Source organism: Physella acuta, unplaced genomic scaffold (genome assembly GCF_028476545.2).
Source record: "Physella acuta isolate Inbredline_101_S28 unplaced genomic scaffold, ASM2847654v3 ptg000463l, whole genome shotgun sequence".
Classification (NCBI taxonomy): domain Eukaryota; kingdom Metazoa; phylum Mollusca; class Gastropoda; family Physidae; genus Physella; species Physella acuta.
This window is the reverse complement of record NW_026731982.1, coordinates 28075-55420: the sequence shown is the minus strand read 5'-3', so window position 1 is coordinate 55420 and position 27346 is coordinate 28075. Positions and strand designations below refer to the sequence as shown.

The 27346-nt window shown below is 34.2% G+C and overlaps 1 protein-coding gene across 1 annotated transcript; it reads left to right on the top strand.

The window, feature by feature from the left end:
• Positions 1 to 26465: 26465 nt before the first annotated feature.
• LOC131943618 (small ribosomal subunit protein uS7m-like) lies at positions 26466 to 27082 on the top strand. The gene has a single exon (XM_059303819.1). It carries the CDS (start codon positions 26539 to 26541, stop codon positions 26965 to 26967), a length of 429 nt encoding a protein of 142 aa, XP_059159802.1. The 5' UTR covers positions 26466 to 26538; the 3' UTR covers positions 26968 to 27082.
• Positions 27083 to 27346: the final 264 nt, after the last annotated feature.

Below are 27346 nucleotides of genomic sequence, written 5' to 3'. Positions count from 1 at the left end.
AGAGTTACTGTTGTTGACAATGTCTTGACGCTGTTCTTGTGGTTAATCAAGAGTTACTGTTGTTGACAATGTCTTGACACTGTACTTGTGGTAAATCAAGAGTTACTGTTGTTGACTTGTCTGCAAAGGGTGGGACCCAGGATTTCGTTTAGCCACCGGAACCGTAGAAAGGATGGCTCCTCTCACTGGCTCTCAAACAGGAGGGAACAGGAATGGGCACAACCCCATTGTTGAGTTTGGGAATAATTGCATAATCCATTCATAGTAAATAGAGATGGGGACTCAGTTAATCTCGAAGGGAACAGAATATATATATATATATATATATATATATATATATATATATATATATATATATATATATATATATATATATATATATGATGGAAGAGCCAAAAATGATTATTTACAAAATTTACCAGTTTTTAAAGAGCCATAGTTTTGTTTCACTACTTTGGTATTTGATTAGGATTAGGTAAACAAATTTGATTCGTCATTTAAAATTAATAGCTTTCACTATGACATTATATTTATTTATTTATAAACATACACATGTTTCGCCAGAATAATAAACTTCGTAATTAAATAACATATTTATAGGACTAGCCTAATCCATTTTAAAAGCTGGTAACTTTTCTTTTTCTTTCTTTATCGGCATAACCTGTTCAGGATATGTCTGCCGTTAGCCAGGCAGGCCTCAACACGGCAAACTCCAACTAACTGGCTTGGATGTCGGTTTGATTAACGTGTATCGGTCGCTTCTGTCCTTTGGTTTTCACCAGGCTGATCTGCCACCGCACAGGATAGACTCGTACCCCACCGTCCAGTACCCGGCTCAACGGTAGGAAGCGAATAGCTAAAAAACATCGCCACTCTCGTCAAATTAAGGATAGCTGACGGATAGGGAAATAACATTCCAAATTAAACGATATTTGAAAATTTCGGCACGTAGGCAGTGGCAAGTAAGAATCTGTTGCCACGGGCTGTCCACAGCACGGCTTTGGGGCTGGGTTTGGTGCCCAACCGGCTGTCAGCTGTCAGTGTACACTCTACTCCACCTGTTCTCACTGTTCTCTGATGAGTTTTTTTTTTTTTAATTATGTTTAACTTTTGTTTCTTTACAGTATAATTTTTGTTGTGAGTTTTGAAAATGAAATCAATTAAATAGTAATTTCTGTGAAAGGAGCTGGAGTGCCGCATCTTGACATCAAAAGAGCCGCATGCGGCTCGCGAACCGCAGGTTGCCGACCCCTGTCCTAGGCTATACGCCGTATTAGTAAGTTTTGTTATTTGTAAAATGTTTGTGCTTGCTGTATGTAATATACGTTTGTTTCTTGTAGTAGTAAACTATATGTATTATATAATTATAATGTGTGTTGGAGCTTTATATTGCCTCCCGTTCCTCTTATGTTGTTTGTTGTAGTGTTGAGTCGGCTAAGTTTTTGTTGTCGGACTGGGCTTATTAAAGGTTAGGATTAGGGAGTAAAGTTTTATTTGAGCTATACGAATGAGTGTCATGAATTAAACCATGCTGATTTCATGTATACCTGTTATAGCATGCGATTGTGTATTGCCAGTAAAATGATGATAAATGATGTGGTGTAAAACGATAGGTCAATAATGTCTTTAGGTTTGGCGATACACTTGAGTAGGCTAGGCGTATTAAACAACATATACAACCAATTACTGACGTCTTATTGCTAGTTAATAATTACGAATACATATATATTCGGTTTGTGTATTTGGTTTTATTAAAAAAAATATGTTTTTTGGGTGAGACGGAATACATATACATTCGGTTTGTGTATTTGGTTTTGTTAAAAAAAATGTCTGTTGGGTGAGACTGAATACATATATATTCGGTTTGTGTATTTGGTTTTGTTAAAAAAAAAGTCTGTTGGGTGAGACTGGATACATGTAACTTCGGTTTGTGTATTTGGTTTTGTTAAAACAAATGTCTGTTGGGTGAGACTGAATACATATAACTTCGGTTTGTGTATTTGGTTTTGTTAAAACAAATGTCTGTTGGGTGAGACTGAATACATATAACTTCGGTTTGTGTATTTGGTTTTGTTAAAACAAATGTCTGTTGGGTGAGACTGAATACATATATATTCGGTTTGTGTATTTGGTTTTGTTAAAAAAAAAGGTCTGTTGGGTGAGACTGAATACATATATATTCTGTTTGTGTATTTGGTTTTGTTAAAAAAATGTCTGTTGGGTGAGACTGAATCGGCGCGAGCATTAAAATGACTTATTGATCAGACACATGGACAGATTGCTTACACAAAAAAATAATAATACATCATCTCAAAGTATCTAAAATATAACATAGTATACTATAAAGAATATCAGGAACAAAAACAAAACTCAACATTGTCGCAAAGCCCGATACGGAAAAAAAATGTCGAAATAAAATCTTGACTAACAATATATTTTAAATATTACATATTGTGTATTGCTGTGTGTAAAAAAATGAATTTAAACACTTGTAAACATTGTAAAACAAGAAAGAAAAATGTTAATATCTTGTTACACATTACAATTTATAGTTACAACTATGTAATAGGAGAATGTGCTTATATGCTTGTTAATTTTAAGCTATTTTGTCTTGGCTGGCATTTTGAATCAACATCACATTACAAGAATCTTTACTTATCCTAATCGAACATTAATGACGTTGTATGTGTTTCTTGACGTCAACACTGAGGTAGAGGGGGGGGGGGGTGGGGCTGGTCCGAAAAAATCGATTTTTGTGGACGCATGTGGCCTGGGGGGGGGGGGGGGGCGTTCCTCTGGTTTAACCTGAATGTATTCGTAACAAATGATCCATCCAACTTCGTTGTTATTTTCCTTTTTGTAATCGAAACATAAATGCCGATATATTTTGTTTTTAAAACGAAATATATACTTTTAAATAATACATTGTAACAATGGATTGTTTTAAAACAATAGGCCTACTTGTTTATATTGTCGACTTGACTTATACTGTTGCACTTATTCAATGACTGCATTTACGTATGCAAATTAATTATGAATTCGGTATATTTTATTTTTGCAAAAAAAATGTGTTTACTTTAAAACAAAATAACCAATACAAATAACAAATACGATAACCCTTTGTTGTGTCTTTGTAATTATTATCTAATAAACATCATCAACCAACCCTTTTAGTCGTTATCTACATTGAGTCTGAATGTTGTCCCTAAAATCATCATGACTTAAACATGTCATGTATGACGTGTATACCGCCGTCATGTTTTCTAATTTGTTTTGATGTTGTTACACAACAAATGCCAGTACAATACAAAGTTACATCTTGTTCTTGCTTTCAAATCTTTACATTTGAAACGATCAATAGAGATGTTCAATAGTATGTCTATACTTCTAATAAATTGCTTAATTTGTATGTTTCTGCCGACTGTATGCTCTCTTGAAATACGTCGCGAAATATTCCTTTCAGTGCATGTCTGTGTATGTTGCCTGTAAGATTGTGTTGTTCCTAACTGTACTAGTGTTTCTTATATTATCTTATGTGATTCCTTGTTCAGTATGATTGATTCTGAAATATATTATACGTGTTTTTGTGTGCTTGTTCTATCTATGTTTATCGGTTTAGAGTTTAGCAATTTTCTTTGCTGTCACAGTTATAAGGTATTTGTATAATGACAAAGTAAAACAACGCATTCGTCGGGAATTGAATAGGTAAAGTAAAATGTATAGGTAAAGTCCGCTATGATGTCCCTAAATTTTGTAGTGTATCTCTCGTTTTCTAATAAAGGGTAGTTAAACTTAAAATACGCAATGTGTTTTAATGTGGGCATGGCCGGCACTAACTATAAGGCGAACTAGGCGATCGCCTAGGTCACGCCCGTAGGGGGGGGGTGCAAACATGTGAAATCGGAATTTTAAAAAAAGTATCTAATAATTTATACCTTTGATTAGATTACATTAACTATTTACAAAAGCGTAGTGATCTATTTAGGTGCCCCGTACGAACTATCAATTTTGCGCCCCATCTTGAAATTAGACCTATATATAAGTATTCGCGATGGTGAAAACGTGCCCCCACCTCCCATATTTTAAGCACTGTTTCTTCCAGACTTTTTTCTCAGGGAGGGGAGAGGCACAAAATCGGACAATAATAATAATTGTTTTTGCATCTTGATAGACTAGTGCACAGGTTCCCAACCTGGGGGTCGCGACCCCCCTGGGGGTCGCAAAGGGCTTTCTGGGGGGTCGCCAACTGGTATACTAAACCTTAGTAATTTGAAACAAAACATAAATATTTAGAAGAATTTTTGAAATTCGGCTTTACTAACATCACTGGAAAGGGAATAGAGAAGAAGCAAAACGTACTGTACAAAGTTGTGCTCAGTCACGAGTTTATGAAATCTTCAAAACTAAAACGTCATTTGAGACGAGTCATTCGAAACACATCAAAAAAGATATGGAGTTCTTTCGTCGGTATGAAGCTAGGTGCAAACGTCAGAGACTTTTTCACCAAGGAAACACAGCATTAGTGCAAGCATCACATGAAGTCGTGACAGAAAATGCCAAGCAAAAAAAAAAAAACACAATAGGAGAAAATCTCATCAAACTCTGCATGTGGAAGATGACCGTAGATGTTAAATAACACATTATTATTGAAATTAAGCTTTCGCCATTGTTTGCTTTTCAAGTTGATAAATCAACAGACGTGAGTTCGTGTTCGCAGTTGCTGGTCTTTGTCTATATTCATTCAGATGATAGCAAAGAAGAGTTGCTCTTTTGTGAAGATAGCATGGAGAAAATAAATACGTTTTTTTTTAATTGGATAATTAAAATGGGTTAAAACGGCTGCGAGGGTTTGTACGGATGGTGCACCATCTATGTTTAGGTCAAAATCGGGCTTTCAGAAAGCAGAAAAGATTTAGCTCCCTAACCACTGCCCTCACCAATCGCCATCAAGACTCCATTGCTAGTACAAGTCGTAAGTTATATAAAATCTGGAGCCTTCAAAGAACTGAGCAAAGACCTGAATAAAGATCACGAGGTTCTGCTCTTCTACACTACAGTGCGCTTGCTGTCAAACGAGATGTTGTGAATCGTGTTTTTGAATTGAAATCTGAAATCAAATTGTTCTTGGAAATGCAAAGGAAACAAGACCTTTTGGTATACTTAAAACGACATAGAGTGGTTGGAGAGATTATCATACCTAGCAGATATAGTCGAACATCAACATAAGCATAACCTGAAGCTTCAGGGAAAATGAACGAATATTATCACTTTCCATGATAATCTCGGGTCATTTTTATCAAAGCTGCAAAATCGGCGAAGAAAATCAATCATGGAAATATTGTAAATTTGAGAAACTCTGTAGTGTGGTAGATGAATCTAATTGTGAGATAATTAAAATTTTGAAAGAAGAAATTTCTGGGCATCTTGAATCTATTGAAAACGAACTGCAGCGCTATTTCACTGAGTGAAAGAAGAATCTGCATTGACGCATTATCCATTCTCTACTTCCCTTGATGTTGCCAGCATTCACGATGAATTACAAGATGAATTCTTTGATTTGCAGAATGATTCCGCGTAAGGAGAAAAACTGCAGACACAATTTTGGTATAGTATTCACCATTTATATCCAAACGTAAAATTGATTGACTTTTCGAGAATATATTTTGAGCACAATTTTTCGATTAAACACAAAATTAAGATAATGATAAGGACATAGGTTGGCGTTAACAAAAAATACTTTTAAAAAATAAAAAAATAACCGCGAATGTTTAGTGAATAGTATGCAATTTTACTCATGGTATTAAAACAGTTATCAAGAGTAGTTCATATTGAAAGTCTACTAGAAAATCTTATTTTAGTGCTTATTAATTTCCATACTAGTTTCGGCTTTTTATTTCTATGGGGGTCGCGGGTCACTTAATTTTTATAAAAGGGGGTCGCCACTCGAAAAAGGTTGGGAACCACTGGACTAGTGGTTATGCAAACAAAAATATTTTAAAAATCGGTTGTAGCAGTGATTGTTCTACATTACATAACACAAATAGTTGCGTAGAGAAAAAAAAACTACATACGTTGTAGTATGAAAAATAAGCACATTTTTAAACCCACTTCCATGACTTATTCTCTCCTTTAAATAGTCGAATCGGGATGCCGATAAAACTAATTAAAATAGTTTTTTACTAAGCGTAATGAAACTAAAAATGACTAAGCTAAAAAAATGAATTAATTCCAAATTAATAAAAGAAATTAATAAGAAAGAAAGAAAAAGAACAAACGAAAAAAAATGAACGCGAGAAACAATTACACATATCAAGTTTCCATAATTCATAGTCTTTGACCGACTTGCCAAATAAGAAGGAACACTATTCATAATTTCGATGGCGTGGTCTGTTGTCTCATGATGGATATACTTTGCGATGATATGATTTAAATTATAATAAATTAGTGAGACAGTCTTCATATATATATATATATATATATATATATATATATATATATATATATATATATATATATATATATATATATATATATATATATATATATATCCGTTGAATTGGGAGGATTAGTATTTCGAGTGTTTAGTTGTGATTTTTAAAGATAGAGTTAATCTGTTAAACTTGCATTTCTAATCATAGACGTGTGCTTAAAAATGAATGCTACTAAAATATACTAAATGTATGCTACGTAAATATACAGATCTATAAGTAAATATGTATTGATATATTTGTAATATTTTAACAAGAGTTCATTTGAATTACTATTGCGTGTATTGCTAATAACAACCAGCAATATCTATTTGCTATAACAGTAACTTAAATATCAAATATTGTAGAATTAATGAGTATAGTGATTTCAAGCGTTTCATCTCTTTTAAAGTTATTCTTTTCATTTGTGTATTTAAGATATTGTTATTATTAACGTCTCTTAAAATAATTCACATTTAAATTGTGTGCTGATGAGCCTGGATTATACAAATTATCATGTGTATACCATTGCTCATCTAGTATCTCAGACATGTGTATACCATTACTAATCTAGTATCTCAGACATGTGTATTCCCAGCATGGAACCGGTCACAAAAGCACGATTCAGGAGAAACAAAATGTCCATTAAAAATAAATTAATGTGTAATTAGTTATTGTATTTTACATATGTTTCCAAGAAATAGAGATTAACCCATAATCTGTTAGCGTCGCACTTATGGGACGCTTGTAAAAAAAAATTGCTAAAATTCATTAAAAAACTAGTAAAAACACAAACTATGTTTCATTGTATTTGAAAATGGTTTGACTATTGAATTTGTGTGTGTTTGGTGAAAAAAATTAATTTAGAAAAATGTTATAGCGCCGGCTTTGCAGGACTTGTCAAAATGGCGGAAAAAAAGAAAACATGCGCATATGAAAATGCATATCTTCTAAAATATTAACATTTTAAGTGCAAAATACAATTGAAACTTGTAGCAGTACCATATTTCTATCTGATAAAAAATTAAGAGTAACAATTTTTTTTTTTACTACTTCGTTGTATCACGTGTACAATAAGCGTCCCATAAGTGGGACTCTAGCAACAAAAGGCCCCATGTAGCTTGTTACACAAACGTCACATTTATTGGACCCTAATGAGAAACACAGATGCAAATGTTTATATTAAATTGTTATTTATGGTGAAACAATTGTTGACTTTGTTAACTGTCGACTTTAGGGTGTGAAGTAGTATTTATAGATATTTAATTATAACCTTGACCTATATTTACTTATATATTATTGTATAACAAATTGAAATATTGAAAATCATTTTATTTTTAAGTTTTCATAATTTCACTAACTGAAGTATTTGATACCATTGAATATAAACTAATTTAGTATTGCTGTAAACTTACTAGTGCGTGAAATTGAAATGATAACAAACCAGAATAATAACAATGTTCAAGATTTAGGTGAAACGGTTCAGTCATGGGGGTTGGTTAACACTTCATATAAGAGAGCTCATGCTACATATAGCAGAAATGTGAATTAGCTGTGTACAGGTGTCATGCCCCAATAATATTCCCCTCCAAAGGTTCCAGATACCAGGTTTACTGTGTTAACTTTTAAGGGGATTGTTAAATTGGGAGCTGTTCGAAAAGTGAGGTGCATACATGTATGAGAGCCACAAACACTCAATACAGGCCCCCAGAATCGGTTCCGGGCCCTAGAAATAAGATGTCTGATGTCCTAATGTACGCCTGTGAGGGGGGGGGGAATAGCGAGGGTAACAAAAGAGAAGTTCGCTGGACCAGATCGTCTTTTGCAGATTCAATGAGGGCAGAGTTTCTTCCAGGCATCATTTCGGAGGGGGGGGGGTGCGCCGCCTCCGCCCACAGGACAAAACGGAATTTAAATAGAAAACATACTTTTATCAGTGTCCACCCTCCCCCGGAAATTTAAGCCCCCCCCTTGCCAATATCTAGTACGCCCCTGTGAGGGTACAGGTGTTTTGATGATGGTTACCACCAGTTGTGATGGTACGAAATGATCTTTGTTTGAGGTTCTTCTTGTTGCACCAGTTGTGAAGGTGGGAATTTTTAAGAAGGCGGAACGAATGAATCCAATAACACACAGTTCAGTTCCAAATACAAAGTTCTTTATTCATATGTATATAATCATGTTCTACCTAACTAGCTATACTCTCTACTATTTACTTCTGCTACTGACTGTTCATACCACATGCTACCTACTACTACTAACTGTTCACTATACTACTATCCCACGTGACCGGTCAGCCCTGTGCGCCCATTGGCCTCTCTAACCAACCAACTAGGCCTATAGTCTGTTTCTGCTAACCTATATCTGCTAAACATGTCTGACGTAATCTTGCGTCATCACAGCCCCCCAAAAAATCAATTATTTATATTTAATTGTATTACTATTTCGATGAATAATAACAATATTTGTGATAATGAGTGTATATTTAGATTTACCAGTCACAGCTTTACTTATTTCCAAGTGTTATTCACTTTGATGGATGCTAGATTGAAAGAAAACTAGACATTTGGACATAGTTTCTGCATTTTAGACCATGGTATGGCTATCCCAATTGAACATGATCAGTATTTTTAGCTGTTCTAAACAATGAAATCATTGGCCTAACAATACAAAATCAGTATGCAGCTTAATTTTCGCGAGATTAGCCATAATTCGTGATACATGATTTTGTTTTTCAATAAATGTATACGGGGCTGTTCGTTGGTAGCGTCCCATTTATGGAACTTTTTTTTTTTGTTAAATCGATATTTAAAAAAACAAAAAATTGATTTAAAAAAAAAATCTATAGTCATTCCTTTATTCAGTGCCCAAAAGCTAAACCATATCAAAAACTTATAAACATTTGAGACCTTGGGATAATATGGGTTAACATAAACGAATGGCACATGATATAAAGTATATGACCTTAATGTGATACTGGTGGATGACATATTTCATGCGAATCAATTAATATTCCGAATGTTAGTGCATTAAGTCTTCTTATTGTAATTTTGTTTAGAACGCCCAGTGTACCTTTAAGTATTTTAAATGTGTGAGGATATTAACATCTTATATTTAAGAAGGTTTGTGTTAGACTTAGTAGAACATTTTCTCCGTTTTATTTAGCCAGTTATAGAGAGTTGTGTGTTACCTCTCCAGGCATGATTAAAATACATTAATTTATAAAAAAGATAAGATAGTTTTGTGCAAATAAAGACCGTTTGAAGCGTCGATTGTAAGAAACGATCCGTTTATAAAAATTAGGTACTTTATAACATTTAAAGTGGTATATTTAAACCTACCTCAGAAACAAAATTTAAAAAAATGTATTCACATTTTAATTGACATAAAAGTTATGTTAGTATTATATTGCACTCTTTGAAAAATTATAACCTAATTTGTTGTGCGGAAAGCTAAATCCGTCTTCATTAAAATTAATTTTAATGTGTAAGTTTACTGGTTATGTCCCCTCATTGTTTTAGTTTCTACTAGAATACCCGTCATCCGTTGGATAACTGTGGGTTTCGGGGGTCATCCATAAAAAAACATCACGTCTGTCACTCAGAGGCATAGCGACCCTTCCCGGCGCCCGGGGACAAACTTTTCGATTTTAACCCCCCCCCCCCCAAGATTTCGATTTTTAACCCCCCCCCCCCTCAAACTTTTGATGTGCACCCCCCCCCCCCCCTCCCCCACTCAAACTTTCGATTTGCACCCCCCTCAACCTTTCAATTTATTTTTCCAAACCATTTTGGCGCCCCAACATATGTCCCCCCGCCCCCCCTTCCCCCCTCCACCTCCCCTTCCCCCCCCCGCCTCCCCCCTCCCCCCCCCCCGCCTCCCCTCCCGCCCCCCACCCTCCTAGCTACGCTACTGCAGTGTCACTTATGGTCACAAAAAACAGACCCCACATTCAAAAATATGTTTTTTATCTTTTAAAAACACCGAAAACACCGATTTCGGACTATCCCTTCATATACTGACGTCACATGTGACCTACTCAACTCTACTTCACCTGCCCAGTGTTCCGCCAAGTCTCAGACAACATGTTTTTATCGTTTAAAAAACGATTCCAGCCGAGCATGTCTCTGACCACACTATCCTTTCATATGCTTAGGACAAAGAAACAGATGAACTCTACTTCACCTGCCCTGTATCCTGCCAAGTTCAGATAGGCAACTTTATCATTCACATCTAAAAAAAAAATATTGAAAAAAAAATATCATTGACATATTGGTCTAGAACCTGTGCCACCCACATGAGAGCGGGCTACGCTACCAACTTAGCTATTTACTCGTGACGTCACAAATGAATTTTTATACTATATTTTTGAGTCTCCGCGCATAGATCTAGTAGTAGTAACTTTCAAATTAAATTTAATCTTAAATTAGCCAAACAAAGATTTATATAAAATAATTAAGGCCTGAAATAGATTCTAGATGTATTAAGGCCTGAAATAGATTCTAGATGTAGAATTTACATTAAGTCTAGATCTAGAATTTACACTGAGTCTAGTAGTGACCTAGAATCTAGATCTAGGCTAGATCTAGGCTAGATTCATAACTTCCCTTCGACAGCTGATCTTTAGATCTAGAGAAATTTATCGTAAAACTAAATGAAAAAGACAGTTGAAAATTGATATAAGTGTTGGAACGTAATAAATACAGCAAACGGACGTATTGTTTAAGTTATAGCCGGCAGAAAATTAGCTTTGTAACGCGTTAAACTTTTGAATGGGCCACAAAGTCTATGATGAGTCCGCCATTTTTATTGAACCAAAAAGTAAACACATCAAGGGACGTCACTATCCCCACAAAGTTTATTCAAAGTATTAACATTTTTAAAAAAATACGGTTAATTTAACTATGAATAAATCAATAAATTAATTAACGTCTTTAAATAAATTTGTGATTAACAGTCTGTCTGCATTAAAAAATTATTCTCTACCTACATACTATTTTACAGCTCTCCACATAGAGCCGAACATATCAGGATACTTGATCAGGCAAACAAACAAACAAACAAAAAAACAAAAAAATAAATATTCAAACATGTAAACAAACTTGACTTTTAGTAGTATATAGATCACGGCGGATAACTATTGCAGGTTAATATTAGTAGTAAATAGTAGTTTAAAAGTACTCTAGATACTTTGTGTTTCTGCTGTTGAGCAGAAAGGCGATTAAAACTTGTTTAAAGAAAATTAAGGCAAATGTTTAGCATAGCCACTTCGTCCCTTTAAAATTATTCCTCGCCGACTTTTGTAAAATAAAATAAAAATGCCCTTACCCCACTTACCCCAAACAAAAACACCAAGTCAAAAACAGTCAGTAGTACTAGGATTAAAAGTTTAAGCTTTTATTGTTAATCTAAGTTTTTAAATATACATTTATTTTGATGACTCAAAAATATATCGCTTCTCTAATGATTTTCGATTAGAAATCTCGGCCTAAAACTAACCCTAATGTACAAACACATGTTTAATAACTAGTAGATTGTGTATGACTATCTGTCATTGTGTGTATAACGTTTGCTGATAAAATATGTCGAGAACTGGATTTGTATGAATATCCCACTTGATTACTTTGCATAACGGAAATAAAGCGATCATTGTTGGCTTGTTTTGTCCTCAGTAAGTAGACGAATATATTGTATGATCTATTTCAACAGGTTGTAGGGCTAACGTCATTTTGATGGTTGTGTGTTTTAGTTTAAATACATTTAATAACGTCAGGGTAAAGTCATTTAGGAGATTGGTCTGTAGTCTGAGCAAAAGTTGTCAGTAGAATCTACTTAATGATTTATGAATATGTGACCGAAGTATCCAAGAAATGATATTTAGCTTACGGTTTGTTTTATCTTTAAAAAATTTAATTAAATTGTGAAATCCAGAATGATTGCACCCAATATATCAATATTACTTCCTAGACATCTGTGTTAACTTTTTTAAAGAGGGTACTTACAGGTTTCTCCTCTTATTATTTTTACATTCATACGTTTTCCTTACACTTTAAAAAAACATTATTTTATTTACTTGTATATAGACTATTGCAATCCTGGGAAATTTTGAAAAACAAAAATTCAAAACATATATCATCTATATATATAATTCTCTTCTTCGAGCCGTTAGAAAACAAGCTGCAAACGCTCTCCCTACCTCCCCACCCCTACATGGTTTTAGTGAGCTGTGTTCACTCTAAATGTTTACAAGCAGAGCCAACGATTTTAAACGTAGGGGGGGGGGAGGAGGAGGGGGGGAGGGAAGGAAGGGGGGGGTATGGTCCTTAACGAGCTACTTATAGTGTTTTAAAGAAATATTTTCAGTGTCAGCGTTGGTACTGTCGAATTCACAAATTATGAATTATTGAAAATTAGAAACAACTAAATAGCGGCGTATGTTATGCCGCGGGCCGGCTCGTTAATAATATTTGCGCATGGTACTCCAGGCCGCATCTTGACTTCAAAAGAGCTGCAGGCGGCACATAAGCCGCAGGTTGCCGCCCCTGCCTTACACTTTAAAAACATCTTTATTTTTTTATATACTTGTATATATACGATGAAGACTTACGCTGATATTTAACATTTATTAAACTGAATTTTTGTTATTAAACACTGAATATTTAAACATCGAAAGTTTAACATTTTTAATAGAATATAATAAAGCAATCAAGTCGGTCTTGTATATTATTGTGTTAGTGCTTAGATATATTAACAACTGATAATGACCATGGAAAAGCCGTCCTCTACTTCAAGCCTAGCATAGTTGGATCTCATACCTAAACATCTGTGTTACATGTGAAGGGAATTAAACACAAGCATATAAATATATATATATATATATATATATATATATATATATATATATATATATATATATATGTACACTGTTTAACTTTAATATACCGACATGTGGTGCATCATTACATTATTTTTATAAGAAAACTTTGTTGTGTACGTTCAAATATGCTGCTACAATTAGCAAACAATTTTGTAATATAGCAATTTCATCGATGAACGAAATTAAAGTAACATAATACGGTTGTAACATATCACACTGAAGAAAGAAACTAAAGTAACACTTAACGGTTGTACACGTCTCACTGAAAGTAACTGTAGTATTTATTTGTTAATCTATGCTTGTTTTTTTGTGTGTGCGTATGAACGAAAAGCAACTGCAAATAACATGAACCTACTTTTTTAAACATAATGTTTTACATAATGTGTTACCTACGTTAGAAAGAGAAATGTACACATTCATAATTTTAAAAAAAAATAATATAGCATAAAAAAAAATATTAACTACTATTTATATAACAAAAAAGTAGGTAGCGTTTATATGTATTTAATACATTTACTATATTTTATGAAGCGACCCACCAGCCTAGATATTGGTCAGTTAGAAGTAGTGGAACAGTGGCTTGCCAGGTTGGTTCGATGACGGATCACAGACAGAAGCACGGTAGAAAGACAGAGAAATCACGTTAAATAGGAGCTTGTAAATATGACACGTTAGTACAGCTCTCCACAAACTATCATGTTATATGATTCTAATTATAATGAATTAGTTTTCATTATTTTAATACCTAGGACATCAATATGTTACTTGAATATGTATTCAAATGACACCGACATATCTAACACACGCCATCCCAGGTTTGATAAAATGAGAGTTAGCGACATATCTAACACACCGCACCCTAGGCCGGGCTAGATATGTCGCTAACTCTCATTTTATCAAGCCTGGGATGGGGTGTGTTAGATATGTCGCTAATTCTCTCATGGTAGAACATTATTTCCGTTTTATTAAGCCAGATATGGAGAGTTGTGTGTTACCTCTCCAGACATGATTAAAATACATAAATTAAATACATTTATATAGTTTGGTGCAAAGAACAATTTAGGCGGTGATCAGTCGTGAAAAACACTAAAAATTAAGAACGAAGAAGAAGAAGTGAAAGAAACTATATGATTCTAAAAAGAATGTACTTTTTATCCTTTAAAGTTGAAATTTAAACATAACTCATAACAAAAATTCAAAAATGTCTTTAAATTTTAATTGACATAAAACATTGCTAACGATTATATTACACGGTTTGAAGAATTATAACCACATTTGTTGTGCGTGATTTTAAATCCTTCTTTTTTTTTTGTATAACTATTTTATAATGTAAGGTACTGGTTTATGTCCCCTGATTATTTTAGTTTCTATCACGGCGGATAACTATTGCAGGTTATTATTATCATTTCACGAAAAATAGTTTAAAGGTAATCGAAAACACTTTGTGTTTCTTGTGTTGATCAGAAACGCGATTAAAACTTGTTTAAAGAAAAGTAATCATCTTTTTCTTCTTCTTCGTTCTCAATTTTAAGGGTTGGAAGGGATCGAGCCTTATCTGATAGAGGGTTTGAACTCGAGACTTTTTTCGAATGTATCAACCATTAGCTTTAGCAGACTCGACCACGCCTCCATCACACTTAAGGATACGTGTCAACTGGTTATGCGCCATTGAGGCCATTGACTCCGATTTCAGCCTGCTTTTCTTTTTGGATTTGCATCTATAGCCTTTGTCCAATCAAGAACCAACTCCCAGGCAGCAGTTGTTTGATTTTGGAGTTGTCTCTCCTAGAAGAGTGGCTGTCCCCAGCTAGCGAGCCTCATCTGCCCGAGGGTAGCTGTTTATCGATATAGGCGTCGCCGGAAGCGATGCATCGTGGGTTTAAGCAGAAACAAAACCAAACCTACTAACTAATCAAAAGACGCTTTTTTCAAATTTCGGTATGCTAATAGAGGTCACGTCCTTATTGGGTTAATTTTAAATGTGTAACCTCTGGCTGGGCGAGAGGTTAAGCTTTCGATCGCTGTTAAACATGGCGCAGTAATGTAGTATTAAACCTCTGGTATCAAATGTTTCTTAGATGTTCTAAGGATACCACCCTAGTTTAATAATATGTTCAATGTCTATACTCTGTCTGATGTCATTCTACGTTGTAACACTAGGGGGGGGGGGGGGGGTAATGACATGTCTTTGTGTTCTAACACCATTGTTTTTCCAATGTTATATACGGTGAGAATGTGTGAATAAATTATGTTTAGTTAACATGTAAAGATATCTTCTAAGATTAGTTCGTCCAAATTACTCATTAAAAAAAAATATTGAAACAATTGAATCCATGGGATAGTATAGGTGAAGCCATGGCACCTAATATAGACGCTGCTTGTTTCGATCGACTTAGAAGAAAACAAATCATTTCAAACTGCAGAATAGTAGAGCGGGAACAGGAGCAGGAACATATGTAATTAATCACACAATAAAATAGGGGAATAAAATACTACTTTTAACCAACGGAAATTACTCAAACTTTAGCAGAAGACAGAGCATTATATATTGTACTGCTATGTGAAATTTCGTTTAGGTGTCATCCATAAATGACGTCACGCTTTTTTGACGATTTTTCCTCCCCAACTCCCCTCTGTCACACGTCGTCACAAAAAGCCACACCCCCCTCTAAAATGACATCACACCTCAACAGACCCCCCTCAAAATTGCAGTTGAATTTTTTTTTTAAAACATCGATATTTTTATAAAATCGTGTCTGAACTCTGTCAAAATAGAGTATTTTAATCAATTCCTAATACAATTTATTATAACAGTTTTCTAAAACGCGAAATAACGTCTAAAATTCGTTTTTTAACATTGCTTTTTTATACTGCAAAAGTGTGACGTCGCACCATCTGAACCCCCCCCCCCTCCCCCCTTCCCCTCATCACACACCGTCACAAAATTACGGACCCCCCTCCCCCCTACTAGTGTGACGTCATTTATGGACGACCCCTTATCTAACTGATGCAGTAGGCCTACTCAAGATTTAGGCTTTTGAAAAACCAAAAGTAAAAAAAAAGTTCCTCTTACGCTTAAAGGAAATAGCTAGAAAGTTGATACAGAACTACAAATTGGACACAATAATTATATATGAAATGTCATCAACCTAGCCGTAACGGTACTCAAGTTATCGTGTTCGCTGACATACACACATACATACAATCACACGCGAACAGAATTGCAAAACACAGTTTTTCCAACTTGAGTACGCATAAAACGCCGAAATTTTGATAGATGGATTTTGAATTTCTGCCCGATAAAAATAAGTCCCCTAGGGACGGAGTGGTCTATCGGTAGAGAGCTGGACTGCTAACCCGTACGACTCGAGTTCGAATCCGTGATCAATTCAGTATACTGTCACTGAGTTCTACATAGTGCTGACCACACTTATCTCTTTATATGCCGAGGTCACAGAAACAAGTGAACTATACTTCACTTGCCTCATAGACCGTCAAGTTTGAAAGGGAAACTTTACTTACTCCGTATAAAATAGTCAGCTGAGTTCAAACCAAGCTAAGAGCATGGTGTTTTTGTTGACCTATCTTTGTAGTATATATATATATATATATATATATATATATATATATATATATATATATATATATATATATATATATATATGTAACTAGGGTAGGCCTAGCTACTAGTTACAATCTGATGCAACTGATAACGAACGATAAGCCGCGACGCAGTATTACAGTCTGATGCAACTGATAGCAGGTGGCTTATTAAATCGGACTGATAACAATCTCAAAGCCAACGCGTGCTATTTTGGGAAACGGTACGAGGGGATTCAGACGGCCTGTCAACTTTGATTGATAGGATGCAGATGTTTTATTAATCGGGCTGTACGTTAGAACTGCGCAACTAGTAGTCGGAGACATCGAGTACAAATATCGATTACGGAGGAATACAAGTACGAATACGAGTACGAATACAAGGGATAAATAGGAGGGGACGGCTGAACTCGCCCTTTTCCTCTTTCGATCGCTCGCTCTCTTTAGATCAGTCAGTCTGTGTGACATATCAAGTTGGAGATAGAACGGGTTAGCCGTATTGTGTTGAGAAGGACGATAGACATGTGGATTCAGTTATATGAAGCCTAGTGAGGACTGTTAGGGGTCAGTTGATTCAGACTATTATTGTGAAGCATTCCTGTTGATTCATTGTGTTATTTTGAAGCATTTCTTGATTCATGTAATAAAAGGATCAATAGCGAACCTGCATCTTCGAGTATTTCTACTGTAGTCGATGTTGTGTAGAATGAGTGGTTAAACTCGTTACATTTGGCACTAGAGGCAAATAATCTCGTAACATGTGGCGTTGCGAGCAGGGTAACTGTTCGCTCGTTACATATATATATATATATATATATATATATATATATATATATATATATGTATATATATATATATATATATATATATATATATATATATATATATATATATATATATATATATATATATATATATATATATATATATGTATATATATTTATATAAATATATAATTACATTTAATATCAAGGGGATGCATATATGTGTGGGGTGGAGTAGGCAGTTGTCCAATCAGTTGAGATGTGTAACCATTCGTGTAAATCTAAGTATGCCGGATGTGGTATCCCACATGAGAGTTCAAGTTTTGCATGACGTGACAGGACCGCCATCTCACAAAATGATGTCTTATGTTATCTATTTGACTGCCATTTTTGTACGTATTTTGGGCTCGTTTGGACTAGGATTAACGATAATAAATATAACACAATCATTATAAATAACCTTTATCATTTACCTATTATTACCGACAACAACAATAAAAACTATGCAAAGAAAACTAACGAGTCATTCGACTGTGTTGACGTCCATCAACATTCATCCACCCTCTCTCACGTTCACACACATCCACTCACAAGGGGAGACCACTCTCACACGCACTCTCTCACACACTCTCTCACACACGCTCTCCCATACACACACTCTCACACACACCCTCTCACACACATACACTCACTAACACACATATACACTTTTACACACATATTCACACACACTCTCTCTCTCTCTACCTGCACATTCACGTTTTAGACAATCCACGTCACCCTCTCCTTACTGAAAAAACACAATGTCCTCATGTTGCAAAATATAAGGCTCGATTTCTTCCAACACTAAAAATTAAGAACGAAGAAGAAGAAGAAGATGTTGCAAAATGAAAGTCTTATTAAACGCGTTAATAACAAGCTTTTATTAGTCATGTAACTCCATTGTAAATAAAAACATGTAAAGTGCTAACACACAACATTTAAATAATAGGGTATAGTTTATTTTCTACTTTTAGATCATTATTACATACAATCTTGTTATTAAAACGTTTTTTATGAAATTGTTTTTTTTTTTAATTCAGTGTATCTTCTTTAAAGTTTAAATCGATGTTTGTAGTAGTTCTGATAGTAGTTCTGATAGTGTGTTCTCTCTCGTGTAACTTGTTTCGTAGAATATTTTTTGTATAATCATTGGTTTGCTATTATCCGATAGATTTATTTAATACTGATTATTGCCATTTTCTGAAAGTCTTATGGTATCTATTTGACTGCCATTTTCCGGGGAAAAAAAACCCGTTATATCAACAAGCTATTAAATGCTTTGAAATAAGCAAACAAACAGAAATTGCTTTGTTTATTAAAAGCTTTTATTGCTAAAATATGTTTAGTAAAATATTTTGACGCTAAAATATGTAAAATATCTCACGAGCGTCCAACATTTCTATTCTTATTTTGAGGGCATTTAAAAGCTATGAAAGTGGGTTTTTTTTTATTAATTGTTTCATTGTCTACTTTTTAGTGATTAATATTAGGAGAGAGAGAGATAGAGGGAGAGAGAAAGAGAGAGAGAGAGAGAGACAGAGAGAGAGACAGAGAGACAGTGAGAGAGAGAGAGAGAGAGAGAAGTGCGTACATCCAGCCTTTACGAGTAGTGCATTTTTGTTAAGCGTGACCTTGTTGTCTTAAGCTGAATTAGTTTAGTATACTGGATCTGAAATGTTGGGTCGTGGGACTGTCCACACTCAGGCCAAGACACGCGTGTCGTATGTAAGGAGAATTTAGTACTAAAGTATAAATACTGTTTAACTTTAATTTACAGACAATTGGCACAGTTTTACATTATTTTTATAAGATTAGTGTGCGTCATTGGCCAGCGAGGACTAATATTGATTACAATAATGTAATTTATTTCTGACGCGGACTTTCTTCCACAATCATTTCTTTATGCACAAATATAATATTAAGGTTTCATTTAATCAAACTAATAATGTGAACGTGTTTGTTGATTATTGAATGTACGTGTTGCGTCCCTACGTCTCTGCTGGTTGTTCGCTTTTGTTTTCCTATTTTTGTTATCGGATGCAAAGATTGTTATAGATTTTGTTTTAAAATACACGTACTTTATTACGTATACTTTTTACTTTCTCGTATATACGTAGTATAGAGAAAGTATTGTAATCGTGCAAAAAAAAAAAAAATCGAGATTTTTACAAATCTCGACGTTTTACACCTCACTGATACGGAAAAACATAATTTTGCAATCTTGTCCGTATGTCTGTGTGTGTGTGTGTCTGTGTGTCTGTCTGTCCGTGTGTAAACACGATAACTTGAGTACCGTTACAGCTAGGTTGATGAAATTTCATATATAAGTATTTTATCAAAATCGTAGATCCGTATCAACTTTTGAGCGATTTCCGATAACCGGAAGTGGTACTTTTCCTACTTTGAATTTTTTAAAAGCCTATAACTTGAGTACTATTTCAGATAGATAAATGAAATTTCACATGTAAGTAAAAGATCTAATTCTCTACCTTCTGTAAAATTTTGAGTAATTTCCGTTGACTGGAAGTAGTAATTTACGCTACTTCCGATTTCTCAAAAAACTAATGTAAATTTTAAAAGTACTAATAATATTGCGCACTATTATGCGCTTTTTTTATTTGCGTTCACTTGGTGTGCAATTAATTTGTCTACGAGATTTTATTCTATTTTTAAAACTTTAAGTATTAAATATGGATTAAAAATCATGTCTATAGCCCGAGTTCCCATCCCCTGTTATTTTATATAAAAATATTCGAGAAAGTTTAGGGGAGATCACTCCCGGTTTATTTGAACAATGAATCATGTATGCATACAACATAACATCTAGGATTAATTTAATCGAACTAGAAATGTGAACTTATTGTTTAGGAATGAGCGTGTATTGTTAAAACGACTCATTAGTAGTAGAAACAAGACAGTTATTGCTGCTACAGTTTGTGTAAATTTTAGATGAGCGTTATTTCCCTTTAATTTATCAAAGTATATAGAGAGTTGAGAATCACCTCTCCATTTATGGTTCAAATATATCAATATTAAATTAGCAGAGATAAATAGTTTCGAAACAGATAGAGAAACAACATCCGCGATTGAAGGAAAGGATCCCAAATAAAAAATGTATGTAACTCACATTGTAATAGTTGTACGTTAAAACATAAATACAATTAAAAGATTTAAAATCTACCAATAAAACGTAATAAACATTAAATTTTATTAAGAATAAATTTTACCTTCTGAGAAATTATTTTTTAAAAAGTGATCTTGAAATATTATAAATCATTCTTTATTTATAACTACTTTTTGCATAAAGTTACTGAGTTATTTCCCTTGAGTATTTAAAATACTATTATGGTATATAATTATCACCGGTCAATATTAGCAAATTATGCAATAATAATTCAAAGGAACTGCATATTAAAATGTTACAATAATATTAATACATATTTATTTAAACACTTGCATATTTTAATTTCGTAAATTGCAAGGCACACGTCTAGTATTGGAAACATTGCAGTAATACTAGAACCATTTTATTAAGAATAACAACTAAACTTAAGCAATAACAATTCTATTAATATAACACGTATGTATCGATATGCTCAATATTTTGTATTGCGTCTATCAATATGTAGAGACGTGATTAAGACTTCGTTAAAAAAGTAAGCAGATGTTTTACATAGCCAACAGTACCCTTTTTAATTATCCTAGAATTATTTTTTAACGCGTTGCAAAATTAAAAAACAAAAAAAAAAAAAAAAAAAAAAAAAAAAAAAAAAAAAAAAAAACCCTCCCCTCCCAAACATTATCCGTGGAAAATAAACTTCAAAAACAGCCAATAGTCCTTGGAAAAACATAGTTTAAGATTTTATTGTTACTCTTAGTTTAAAAGACGGTTCTTGCGATGACTCAAATATAAATCGTTTCTCTTATAGCTGGCCTAATTAAATGAAAATAATGTTATACCAAGATTAACACAAACAGTAGATGCCTCTCTTAAATATATGATGTTAATATCCTCACACATTTAAAATAGTTACATGTACACTGGGCGTTCGGAACAGAATAACAAAAAGAAGACTTAATGAATTAAGCGATAATGTAAGATTTTTAAATAGATTATCGATGACTTCATTTCTTTGAAAAGGGGGGGGGGGGGTGATCTGACAGGATGTTCTCATGATTTTTCTCTCGGCACTAAATATTTCAGCTATTGACATTTCTAATTGTTTCTCTGTTTGGTCATTTAATAATCTCCAGCTCCGCAATTGTTGTGGCATCTTCAGCTGAGCCATATGTGTATACTCTAATCCGTTAATTGGTGAGGTCTTTTTTTTAATTTTCTTTTTTAATGCGCGTGTTTGTTATTTTCTTTAATTCTTCTAGATCGTAATCATTTTTTTTATTCTATGTCATCTAATAAACCACACATGGTTAACGACAGAGTTTGTTGATGGGGACAAAATTATTGTGACAAAATATATACATAGTAAAATATATCAGTAACATGCAAACCCCACAACAATATGATTATTCTATGTTTATTCTGCCATATTTTATGTCAGTGTATAAATGATAGCGATATATCTTAAAAATAAATAAATTAAAAAACTGTTTTTCATTGTGCCGATTTAAAAGAAAATGCATTGCGTTTTGTTCAAGTTCAATCATGTTTCCGTTTCAAGGGGAACAACCAAATAAGTACAACTTACGACTGGACTTTCAAGTTGCCTCCCATCTTACATTTATAAAAAAACAAACCTATTTTCAACTACGAATTTTGTGAGTTGACTTATGTATATAGAAATATTGTATTGTTGAACACTACTGTTTTAAATTACATTTTCTGGCAGCCCAACCCCGCCCGCTCTCCGAAATCTAAACATATAGAACTTATAAGCCTAATAAAATGCATCAGAAACGTTCACACCCCGACACAAACAGATTCCTCCGTCCAGTGTACAGATCAAAAGTTTAAATCAGGTTACCCATTCGATATACAATGTTTTTAACCAAACATTACAGCACGCAGTGTATCAGTTCAAATAAAAAAAACAATTACCCACAGTAAAGCTATTTCAAAGGGTCGTGACCAGGGCCCAACGGGATAGCAAACCAGTGGCTGGAAAGTGTGGCGTTAAAAGACCACAACCACCAGCCCTCCAGAAACAGATGTTCGAAAGAAAACCCCAAATATTTCAGGTTAACTATGGCAACATTAAATATCCGAGGGGGGGGGGGGGGGCGCTAGGGACAAAACACATTACATAACAACATTATAAATAAACACAATATTGATATCTTACTTTTACTGGAAACTGAATTTGGAACTACAGAAGAAGGAAACACTGCACAGTACTGGTTTCAGTTGCAGATGAACCAGTATACTTTGTACATCAGACAAACACAAAATTAAAAGTACAAACACGGATAAACGGGGGAGGATAGCATGCATCACCTTGAATATTGATACAACATAAATAACATAATCATTCTATATTCCCCTACGCCAGGGGTCGGCAACCTGCGGCTCGCGAGCCGCATGTGGCTCTTTTGATGTCAAAATGCGGCTCTCTAGCCCCTTGCACAAATATTAATAATTATACTTTTTCATTTTCAAAATTAAAAATAAATATTACACTGTAAAGAAACACAACTTTAAACAGGATAAACACACTCATCCGAGAACAGTGAGAATAGTTGCAGTATGAAGTATACGAACAGCCGTTTGGGCACCAGGCCCAGCCCTTACACTTTACAGCAGTCCTATGGACAGCCCAGTGGCAACAATACCATGCTTGCCTCTGCCAAGTGCCGACTTTTTTCGAAATCTTTGAATGGGGGATGTTATTTTATTCAGAATGCATTTCCCTATCGGTCAGTAATCATTAATTTGACCTGAGTGACGTAGTGTTTTAGTTATAAGCTTCCTACGGTCGAGCTGGGTACTGGACGGTGGGGTACGAATTTGCACTGGGGGTGGAATATAAGCCTGTTGAGAACCAAATAACAGAAATGACCGATATCCTACACGGTAATCAAACCGATACCCACGGACAGTTAGGCCTAGTCGGAGTTTGCCGTATTGAGGCCTGCCTGGATAATGGCAGACACCTCCTGAGCCGGTGATACCAGCCCGTAAAGACAGAAAAAGAAGTTAACATCTTCTTGATAAGTGGATTGTGATAGTTCTATAGTTATATTATTTGACAACTAATTTTATTACTCTGGTGAGACGTGTATGTTTTTATATGAATAAATATTGTTTCATATTTAAAGCTATTTATTTTAAATAGCAAATAAAATGTATTTACATAATCCTAATCAAATACCAATATTGAAAAAAGATGTGGCTCTTTAAAAACGTGGACATGTAAATTGTAATTTTTAGCTCTTCCGTCTCAAAAGGTTGCCGATCCCTGGACTACGTGGAGTAGACAGAAAAATAAGAATAAGTGTTTGATAAGAAAAGCAATGTATACAGATATAACCGTTAATAACTATGTTTGATTTTTATGTAAAGATAAATTGTTATTATGCACATCGTTGCAACTTTGTTAGCTTATTTATCGGTAAACAACTAGCCTTGCATATCATGCCTCTTCAAGTTTCAAAACATTTTATTGACATAATATCAAAACATATAATTACTGCTTGATTTCTTTTTGTTCTACCTCACATACAACCTACAACGCCCCTCAAAATTGCAGTTGCATTTTTTTTTAAACATCGATATTTTTCTAAAATCTTGTCTAAACTATTACAGTTTATTAAAACAGTTATCTAAAACTCGAAATTACGTCTAAAATTCGTTTTATAACATTGCTTTTTATAATGCAAATGTGTGACGTCGCAACATCTGAACCCCCCCGTCCCCGTCCCCCTCATCACACATCGGCACAAAATTACGGACCCCCCCCCCTCCCCCTTACGAGTGTGACGTCATTTATGGATGACCCATTAGCCCTCATTGGACATTGTGTTCCCTTCTAAACACAATCAAATCATTCTGCTGGAATATATATGTAACTGCTGAAATGTATTTATATTTCGGACAACTCAGATTATATAAAAATAAATAAAAATAAATATTAGTGCTTATTTGTTTTTCTCAACGTTATTTTTAACGCACTGCACCTTTCATTAACAAAAGTTTCAGTAAACTAGACGAGTTAATAAGTACAAAAACATTTTAATTTCAAACAGTTTAAATTGATGTATCCTTAAAAATAAAAAAAACACATTCGAAAAAAAAAGTTTGGCACATTTATAAAACTTGTTTAAAAGTTTGAAATAAACACAGATAAACTTTGTCGTATTTTTACTACTGAAGTTCACTTTGCTTTTAACGACGATTGTATGTTATTTTCCTTCTGTTTCCTCAATCAATAATTACTTAGCACAGTTTAAAAACTGTTTAACTGATCAATTATTATTTTCGGTAAGTCGCCATTCGGTCAAAAAAAAAAAAAAAACGTAAGTGTGGATACAGTACATAACAGTGTTTCTTCCAGACTTTTTTCTCCGGGGGGGGGGCACTTGAAATTCTCGGGGGGGTAGACTTTCTTCGGGTGGGGGGGGGGGGCGGACACTGTTAAAAGTATATATTTTCTATATAAATTATATAAATTTCATTTCGTTCGGCGGGGTGGTAAAAATTTTTCGGGGGGGGGGGGGGGGGGGTTAAAGACCCCCCCCCCCCGAAGAGATGCCTGGAAGAAACTCTGGTGGATAACAAGAAGAGATATCCACATCAACAACATGCGGGTAGCAAGGACGACAATCACTCTGTCGGACACTCCACTAGTCAGTGATGATTGACATTATATGCTTATTTCCCTTTGATCAGTTTAATTTTGCTGACTTCCTTTACTGACTTAACAAGTAGACGGGTTTAGGTAAGTTTAAAATGTGTAATGACATGTGAAGATAGAAAAATGCAGCCATAACATAGAGTATTTACAAACTGTTGTAATAGTGTGTAACTATAAAAGACTGACTTTGGTCGTCTGCGGGCCCCTAAACGCCCCTCCCCCCCACTGCGTCGTCTGGCGGCACTGTAGTTCCACCCCTGCACACCATCCTCAACATCACCCATGGCAATTACTGACACTAAAGTGACACGTCTAGATTTTCTAGTTTGGTTTAGATATTTTTAATTATTAAATGTACTACAAACAGTTATGCCCCATGTTTTGATTTCATAAATCTAGGGGGATTAATTCATAAATATGATTAGGGACAATATTTCAAGATTTGTTCAAAAGTAGTTTAGAATGAAGCAAAAGATAGTTTATTTTGTTTTATAAAAATTATAGGGTGATAGATTTTTTCAAAACTGTATCTTTTGTTGAAGACATAAGTATTATTTTATATATATACAAAAAAATAAAACTTATAAAAATATATTTTATGTTTTGTTTTCTTGAGACGCTTGACATTCTACTACGAGTCAACATACGCTTGCTTGTGTGATACCATTCGAATAGTAATAAATTTATTTGAACATGGCGACGTCCTTAGGAAACTTATTGCCGAAAATGAGTGTTCTTATAAAAAATTTAAGACCCTGCAATAATTCAATAAAAACATATATTGGCCCACCTTACTGTGTTTTTCAGGTTTCAAGGATGTTACGTTACAGTCCAGTTTTTTTAGACCCAATAACTAATAAAGAAGAACTAAACGAAAAGCTATCAGAAAACGATCAGAGACTCCACTCTAAGCCCCGACAACAGATGTTTCAATTTCACCTTTGTTCTATGATCTTATTGTTTTAAAATTCACAAATGTTATGATGAAAGGAGGAAATAAGGAAAAAGTCAGGGAAGTGATGCGTCGGTTGTTCGAAAACATGAAGCACCTTCAAATTGAGAAATGGCACAAGGCTTCTGAGATAGATAGGAGTCAGATTGAGTGCAATCCTGTAAACATCTTCAAACAAGCTGTTGACAATTGCAAACCACTGCTGATAACTGTTAGGGTTGTCAAAGGTGGAGTAGCGTATAGGGTACCAGTGTGTGCCAAGGACAGCGAAAGTCAGTTTAGGGCTATGAAGTGGATTATTGATAGCTGTAGAGACAAAGAAAGGAGAATCCCAATGGAAGAAAAACTTACTCTTGAAATCATGGATGCTTACAATAATCAGGGTAAGGCAGTGAGAAAGAAGCAAGAACTTCATAAGACTTGTGAGAGTAATCGAGCCTATGCACATTTAAGATAAAGATTGTGATATCAGAGTTGCTGAGTATATAAATTATGTAACACATTACAAGATTATAATTTTTTTAATAGTAAAACCATCTGAGATGCATTATGTAAATAAACCTTAATAGTCTTTTTAAAAAATAAATAAATAATAAATTTATTTAAAAAAAAACTCATTAGAGAGTTCATTTTCAAAAAAGAAAAGACTAGAAATATTAGCCACAAAAACTTAAAACAAAACAAATTAAATGGAGTTTTAGAACTACACGACATTCATACTAAAATGAACACCTTCCGATTAAAACATATGGATAGAATAAGGATAGAACCACATTAGTATTCATTAGCACAATACTACATAGGGTTAAACCTAAAGAGCATTTTGAAATTAATCA

What these genes read in the sequence shown, in the direction of transcription:
- LOC131943618 (XM_059303819.1), top strand. Translation starts at nt 26,539, where the DNA reads ATGATGAAAGGAGGAAATAAGGAAAAAGTCAGGGAAGTGATGCGTCGG.